Genomic DNA, 7,645 nt, shown 5'->3' on the forward strand with positions numbered 1-7,645 from the left:
CCAAAGTTTTGGCTACCAAAATTAAAAAAAAAAGAAAATTAATGAAGAGGAGAAATTTTGGATAGCCAAAAAAAATCATTATATTATTATTAAAACAGAAAAGACAAACCAAATAATATTATTATAATTTTTACAGCACACCTAAAACTTGATATCCATATTTCTGCTTCTGCTTCCAACCACATATTTGTGTATATGCAATGCTCTAAATAATATCCAACTCACATCAAATAAAACCAACACAAATAAACACACAAGTAGTACTTAAATCATTATATTATTATTAAAACAAAATAAGACAAACAAAGTCCCCGGGCACCCGGACAAAACAAAAGTCGAGAGAGCCAGAGAGAGGGTCGGCACCCGGACACAGCCGAGACCACGAGCAATCTCCCCAGTGCCTCCGGGCACCCGGACCTCTGGAGGTGGATACTTCCTCGGTGACAATAACCTTCCCATGATCATGGAATCTCTTGGGAGAAGTGTATGTATATGAAATAAGTTTAAGTTCCCCAGCTCACTAATCTCTGCAACCTCTCTTGATAGTAAAGATGTTCCTAGGACTCAAAAAAGTAACCGAAAACTTTCCGAGCCTCCGAAAAACAATGCCTTTTTTCCTCTTTGAATAAATGGGGTTACCAAAGCCCATAGACCAAATGGAGAAACCAATGTCCTAAGGTATACTCCCTCCTTCCTAAAATATAAGGCGCCGATTGGCTTTTCTGGTCTTTGTTACACAACTTTGACTATGATTTTCATGTATTATATGTCTACAAAATTAGTATACAAACATATGAAATAAAATTCTTTTAAAAGATAAATACGACGATGCCATTTATACATGTTTAATCCATGTACTTCGGCATATATGCGTGGTCAAAGTCGTGCATCAAAGACCGTGCAAAGTCAATCGTACCTTATATTTTGGGAAGGAGGGAGTACTTGGCAACCGTCATTAGTTCTCGCAAATTGTACTGCTATAAACACCAAAATCATAATTGAATGACAATTGCACTTTCAATGGGTTTATGATTTATGTCTTCCCTCTCTTGGTTATATCTTATATGCTGGACATCATCCATTGCTTGGACTTGATCTGCTACTACTGGTGTTCCCTGATGTTGGACTACTTCCTGTACTTCTAATCTCTTGTCCTGTACATTTGGTCAATCTACTGTTCCGGGATCAAACATGTTCTTCTGATTGGCTTTCTTGCTATGTTGCTCTGGGATCTTTCTGATTAGGGTTCTTGGCCCAGTTCCAATGATCCCAAGTACCAGCTCAAACACTAATGCATTTCCCTTAGGGGAATGCAACAATTTAAATATAATCCAAATTCTTTCTCTGCTATTGATAGTTTTGCAGGTTGAAGATTAAGAAGAAAAGAAGAAGAAGATCAAGGACTAGTATAGGTTTAGTTTAGGGTTCTGGTTCAGTTGGTCTGAACCTGCCATTCGCTTGCACTATCGTGCATACTGATCAGTGCTCCACTACGGCTGATCAAAGCCCATGCACCTGTAAATATTTGTTATGTATCTTTGCTCCAGGATTACCACTGTAATCGTGCACTTGCATGCAGGGCCGGGCCATAGATATACAGGGCCCAGGGGCAAGACAGTAAGAAGGGGCCCTTGTTTACTCAAAAACTCAAAACATTTTCTATTTCAAAAGCAAAGTAAATATCCAGTACACAACATAGCCAGATGATCTTCATTTGGACTATAAAACTGACAGTACAATTTGAAATGAAATGATCAAGTGAACTACACCATGATAGTAATGAAATGATGCAGTTCGACAAAAGCTCTCTTTCCACAAAAGCCTGCATTCCTAAATTTGAAAGGAGACTTCATTTTGTTCTGCAAAACAAAAAATCCTGTCAAAATTGGTTGCTACTTAGATCTTTTGTGTTACCATCAGATAAGAATTTAGGCATGAACTTGCATCTGTTTATGGATCCTCCCCAATTGGCCATGTCCTTCACTCCAAATTTCCTCAATCAGATAATAACTCAATTCTTCCAAACATTCCTGCACAAGGCATAGTAAAGCAAACTGATTTCACGTCTATACTAGAACTTGGAAATTCGTCTATCAATTCTAGAAGCAAAGTCGTCGATTATTGCATCATTATTTATGTCATCCAACTTATCTTTCTCAATACTAGTTCTGAAAAATTTGTCAAGTGCTCCCTTTAGGGATTTTACCCCTTCATCTATTTGCTTTTTTCTCTTCCTTTTATTACTACCGGATAAATACTTTCTAGTGCACATGTCACTAAATAAGAAAAAGCAGCATAAAACGATTAATACAGGGAACAAACGCACCTGGATATAGATTTTGATGTGGATGTAGGTGGGCAGACCAGCAGATCCACATGTTGTACGTAGTAGTCAACACGAACGACCCCCTATCTCCAGTTCTCCTAATCCCCTGACTCCTAAACACTCTTCCACACGTAGATCCACCGAAGTGGTGAACTGGAGAAGAAGAACTATGCAGGGGAGCAGGCCAATCAGATGTGTAATCTCTCGGAGGGCAGAGCTATTTAATCGACGAAGAACAGGATTATGGGCAGGAAGAAAAGAACAGGTACCGTCTCTCCAACGTCTAGCTGATGGGGAACGAGCAGAACATCGAGAAAGGAAGGAGAGCCGATTGGGGACCAGATTTGCGCCTTTAGCCTCATTAATAGCCAGCGGCGACCTTGGAATCGAAGACGGCGAGACCCACGGGAACGGCGGCGCAGTTATGGGAGTCTGAATTTGGGGATGACGAGGAGTCGAGGAGCACGGACTGACCGGAAGACGTTGAATCTGCTCGTTGTTTTTGTTGGGCCTCCTACGTAGTCCTACGTACGGAAATACTAGCTGGGCTGGGGCCCCTGCCTTCTGGAGGCCCAGGGCGGGCGCCCCGTTTGCCCGGCCTATGGACCGGGCCTGCTTGCATGTGCCTCACTTGCATAGTTGCATACATGCACACAAAAATGTATGAAAACAGACACCACTCGTACATGACACAAAGTGGCATTTCAGAAGGATTCGTACAGTGCCCAGAATTTGTCATCACTAAACATGGCATGGAACAAGGTACCCCAGATCACATCCTGTACCAACACTAGCTCTATCAAGGTGCTCTAGTAAACAGAAGAAATTTTGTCGAAACTATCACAATAACAACACAAGTTCACTGCATACAGATCTTCAGAACTCCAAGTAACACTAGCATGGTCGTTTGCATGGGAGGAGCAGGCACGCAGCTGGATCATCATAAAATCATCTCAGTTCATTGCTGGAGTGAGTATATCATCATCTTGTTTTAGAGGTTAGAGCTGACTGGAGACAGGGGAATAAGAGAAAGCACAATGCAGCTGCAGACGGCTGTATCATCACTGGAGTTGTCATGGTGTTGAGTTTTCTCGGCAGATAGGAAGGGAAGAGTTCATCACTGGAGTTGGTGTATCACATCATACTGTCATCTCAGAGCTAATAACTGAAAACAGAACAATAAACAGCTGCAAATAGCTGCATTTCATGGTGTTGTGTTTTCTTGTCAGAAGGAAACTAGTGCAGAACTATAACACTCAAAATTGATGTCGAGACTAAGATGTGGCCAGCCTGTGATAGCACTAGTTTTGATTATTCAAGCCAAAGCAATCAAGCAGCCATGTTCCATTTCCTCATGTCTCCAGTCAAGCAAAGTAGCAAAGAAAGATGACATCGCTTACAAGATCAGCGAAAGATGACCACAGTTCTGAAGCCCAGGCGTTGCTTTTGTAACCGAATGGATTTCATCTTCCAGGTTAAAAACAAAGGATTTCAAGAGTTGAATGTTGTAATGTGAACTTGGCAAGCGTTGAAGGTTGTGAAAGGTTATAGAGTAGACTTTATTTTTCACATGGTCCTTACCAATAAGCTGGACTAGTCCCAGGACTAAATAAAAGCCTCTGACCAAATCCACAGCGGTGGAAGGCCTTCCTTGGAACAACTATCTATATCTATGCCCCTATGTAGTGTACAAATAAATTTGAATACTATCGGTTGATTTACTTCCATCCAACAGTTGATAGGTGCAAATCCGGGCATCTGTAACCATTGGATTAATTTATCGGTTGCACTAGATTATGCCACCTTGCATCTCTAGATATTTCTATCTTGTCAGTCGTATGAGGTGGGTACCTGGCCTGGCGTGAATTGATCAAAGCTGCAGCACCATGTTTTCTCCGGGCTTCTCTAGAACAATCATATAAAATCATGAGCAATGTGCATGTTGCGGCCCATTTCATGCTCTCTGTACCAAATAAATATGGGATTTTCCTGTTTATTAACCTTGCTCAGACCATGTCGACCATTTCCATACTATGACAATCAACACCGCCACCTACCCATGCTTCCGTCAATGCTTCTCACAAAATCAGAGAAGGTTTCCCGAATACGCTGATGTATGCACTCAATTCCCCATCCTCTTCCCTAAGCAGTACATGAGCCAACACAGGCACGCCAATAAACAAAGACGAGGAGCTTAAGTTGTTCTTCCAAGTATTAGAGGAAGTTGTCATTTTGTAAACTAGAGATATGCTCTAAGGTCTTATGCAGTACATATTATCATGTATGCATACTCAATTTAGTTGAGATAAGACCAGGCCCGCTAAAGATATAAAGACATAAGTCAGACGCACCACTCTAATTTTTATAAAGTAACATTGCGACTTCAATTCAAAACTAGACAGGTGATATGTCACATGCGCAGCATGTACAGCTTACTGGTACTGAGTTGGTCCTTGCTCCCAAGCACCAGGAAGCGACGAAAGGAGGTTATCAAGCCTGATCCTTGCTTCCCATGACGAGAAGCAACGGAACCCCTAGGATCGTAACACAAAGAATTGCATCCGCGGCCTTCCTCATGTTGTTGGCAGACTTCAACATCCTCTCCAGATCACGCCTATGAATCAACAAAGCAAACAAGTGAGTGATCAAAACGTCCAGGTCTTTTTTTTGAAAAATCACCCGCCGGGGGGGGGGGGGGGGGGGGGGGGGAATATATTTCTCATTTTTGTAACCCAACGTCTGTCCGATTACAAAGGTGAATTACATAAGCACGTGTAAGCGTGATAAGAAATAGGAACGCCATGAGGAGGCGGCCTGCTTATGCGCCGGTTTCTTCATCCGGTGCGTCCAGAGCATAAGGTCATCAATGATTCGCTTGAGGGTGAAGATGCTGTGGTGGTTCTGTTGCTTTCAAAACGTCCAGGTCTTGAAACATCAACAGAACATAGAGTGATTCAGAGCAGCACCTCGTCTTCTCCTGCAAGTCAGTGAACTGTTGGTGTAACAGGAGGTGGCGTTCGGAGGCCAGAACAGGTGTCTCTCTCATCGCGCTCTGCAGACTTGCCAGCACTTCTTGCGCTTCTTTCGCCTGCGAGGAGGGAACAGACACGCAGTATGAATCAACATAGGCTTCCCAGCACTTCTTGCAATGTGAAAATCAATCTTTTTTAATAACAAGAAAAAAAAAACATGAAAGGCGATTCTGGTTCCATCCTGCGTGGTGAGAGGTTCCGCCGGCAGCAGATCTACTGTCGCTCTTACGGGAGAAGAAGACCTAGATCGCGTCGCTTTTAGAGGAGGGGGGCCGTGGGTGGGACGAACCTGGCAGCGGGTGCCCATGAGGCGGAAGCCGGCCGCCGGCGATGCCTGCCGGAGCACACCGGCCGGAAAGCCTCTCGACAGGGAGCGCAGCGCCATGGTGCTGTCGGAGCCGCCGCCGGTGGGGTTTGCGGCCCAGCGATGCGGGGAACAGAGGCCAATTAGTACACAGTGCGCTGCGTCGTTTGGTAGTGGGCCGGCCCATATATGGCACAATGGTTCTACACCTGTTTTCCGAAGTTTTCAGAAGGTTTCGCCGGAACTCTCAGAAAAAAAGAAGGTTTCGCCGGTTTTCATTCGTCATGTTGTTTTTTATTCCGCTTTCTTTGTTTTTATTATTGGTTAAACTTTTATTTTTATAAATTAAACATTTCATAAACACTTCGTGAATTCATTTGTTTTGTAAAATTTGTGAGCGTTTTTCAAATTTGTTAATATTTTCTAAAAATCCGCAAATGTTTTCAAATTCATGACCATTCTCTAAAATCTATGAACATTTTCTAAATCATGAACACTTTTTGCATCAACAATTTTCAAACATTAACTTTCTTTTTCAAATTTACGACCATTTTATAAATTTCTTAACATTTTTTAATTTTTTAGGGAAATTTTGAAATACATTATTTTTCAAAGTAATGATATTTTCAAACATTTTTTAAAATCAATAAAAATGGAGCTGTTTCTTTCCCAGGGGAGCGAATTGGGCGATGCTGTATTGGAGTGAGCTGGTTTTTATTTTATTGCATTAACCTGGAACACCTACTTCTATTTGAGGGATCTGGAGCGCATACTTTTTATAGCACTAGAAAGTGTGTACGTGCAATGCACGTAAATATTAAGCAAGATATTATTTGTATCCCTAGCACATGCAGGTGACATCTCCAATGAGTTTTTTGGCCTCTTGAATGTGATGGTGCATGCTGATCTTTCTCTCTTGCCCATGTCTCTCTCTTCTGGCTGTTGGCGAGGAAGGGCAAAACGGTGAGCGCAGAGCATGGTACGGCGATGCCGACATGCAAGTGGGCGCTAGTTGTGGCCTGTGGAGTGCGGATGCATGGCGTGCTGCAGCACAACTACACACAAAAAATTCAAAGTCATAGACTTGCGGATTAGGAGTCCCCTCGCGACATGAACTGTAAGAGGAGAAGGAGAGGACCGTGGCGTAATCCACAGTATGTCAGCCCGAGAGACGAACTCGGCAACGGCGAATCTTTGGGCCGCCTGCGTCGGTGACCTCGGACCGTCGCTTGCGGGTGATCACGGAGGGCGAACACGCGACATCAGTGAAGGAAGATCTGGAGGACGCCTATCTCCATTGCCATTCGCTAGACGTGAGAGGGAGGAGGAGGACGGTGCCGAACACGGTGTCGATGGAGACGAGCGTGCGGAACGAGCGGTGCAGGTAGAAAAAAGATCCGTAGAAAACAAGGTAGGGACTTCCCTTGGTCGGGATGTAATTTTGGTGACGTGCGAAAAATTAATTAATGTGATTGAGCGACTTAATCTAAGGTTAGTTAATTTAGATTTCGTCTTTAACAATTGATTAGAAATTGACCGTGATTGATTTTTTCACATAAGGCATTACAAAATAAATTGCGCCCAAATGAAAAGTTGTGATCCATTCAGATTTTTTTCAATTTGTGTGGGAGGTGAAGCAAAAAAAAAACAGTGGGAGATGAAACGGAAAAACCCATTGAGAAAAAGCTACCAAGTCTCCTTTAGAGTAGAGATAAGAACATTTAGTCTATGCTGACCTATGCACCACTGAATGGCACGGGTCAACTGTAAGTTGAATCACATGGTGGAACACAAAAGTGAAGTTTCTACTAGACTTTGGCGCCTTTTCCTAGTCCTTATGCACTGGGTTTTGGTCCTTCGGTGCGAGGTCCTGGTCCTTATTACCGAAAACTGTAAGAAGAATACAAAGTCATGCAGACGGTTCCATTTACACTTTAGAAGTTTCTCTAAATTCATATATCTTATAATACACTAAAAACAGCT

At 42.8% G+C, this 7,645-nt stretch overlaps 1 protein-coding gene and 1 long non-coding RNA gene across 2 annotated transcripts; both read right to left on the bottom strand.

The window, feature by feature from the left end:
- Window positions 1–1,631: 1,631 nt before the first annotated feature.
- On the bottom strand, window positions 1,632–2,796 carry LOC120967317 (uncharacterized). Its single transcript, XR_005761127.3, has 4 exons — window positions 2,596–2,796; window positions 2,327–2,493; window positions 1,945–2,030; window positions 1,632–1,859 (listed from the first exon to the last, which is right to left on the bottom strand). It is a non-coding gene; the product is annotated as an uncharacterized lncRNA (long non-coding RNA).
- Window positions 2,797–3,009: 213 nt separating this feature from the next.
- On the bottom strand, window positions 3,010–5,810 carry LOC109784361 (uncharacterized). The gene is made up of 3 exons (XM_020342952.3): window positions 5,648–5,810; window positions 5,293–5,414; window positions 3,010–4,940 (listed from the first exon to the last, which is right to left on the bottom strand). The coding sequence occupies exons 1-3, from the start codon at window positions 5,741–5,743 to the stop codon at window positions 4,817–4,819; spliced, it is 342 nt and encodes a 113-aa protein (XP_020198541.1). The 5' UTR covers window positions 5,744–5,810; the 3' UTR covers window positions 3,010–4,816.
- Between the last annotated feature and the right edge of the window lie 1,835 nt (window positions 5,811–7,645).

Source organism: Aegilops tauschii, chromosome 6 (genome assembly GCF_002575655.3).
Source record: "Aegilops tauschii subsp. strangulata cultivar AL8/78 chromosome 6, Aet v6.0, whole genome shotgun sequence".
NCBI classification, from domain to species: Eukaryota; Viridiplantae; Streptophyta; class Magnoliopsida; order Poales; family Poaceae; genus Aegilops; species Aegilops tauschii.

What these genes read in the sequence shown, in the direction of transcription:
- LOC109784361 (XM_020342952.3), bottom strand. Translation starts at nt 5,743, where the DNA reads ATGGCGCTGCGCTCCCTGTCGAGAGGCTTTCCGGCCGGTGTGCTCCGG. An exon ending in TCATGGGCACCCGCTGCCAG is followed by an intron (nt 5,415 to 5,647) that starts GTTCGTCCCACC and finishes CCCTCCTCGCAG; the next exon opens with GCGAAAGAAGCGCAAGAAGT. An exon ending in GACTTGCAGGAGAAGACGAG is followed by an intron (nt 4,941 to 5,292) that starts GTGCTGCTCTGA and finishes GTTGATTCATAG; the next exon opens with GCGTGATCTGGAGAGGATGT.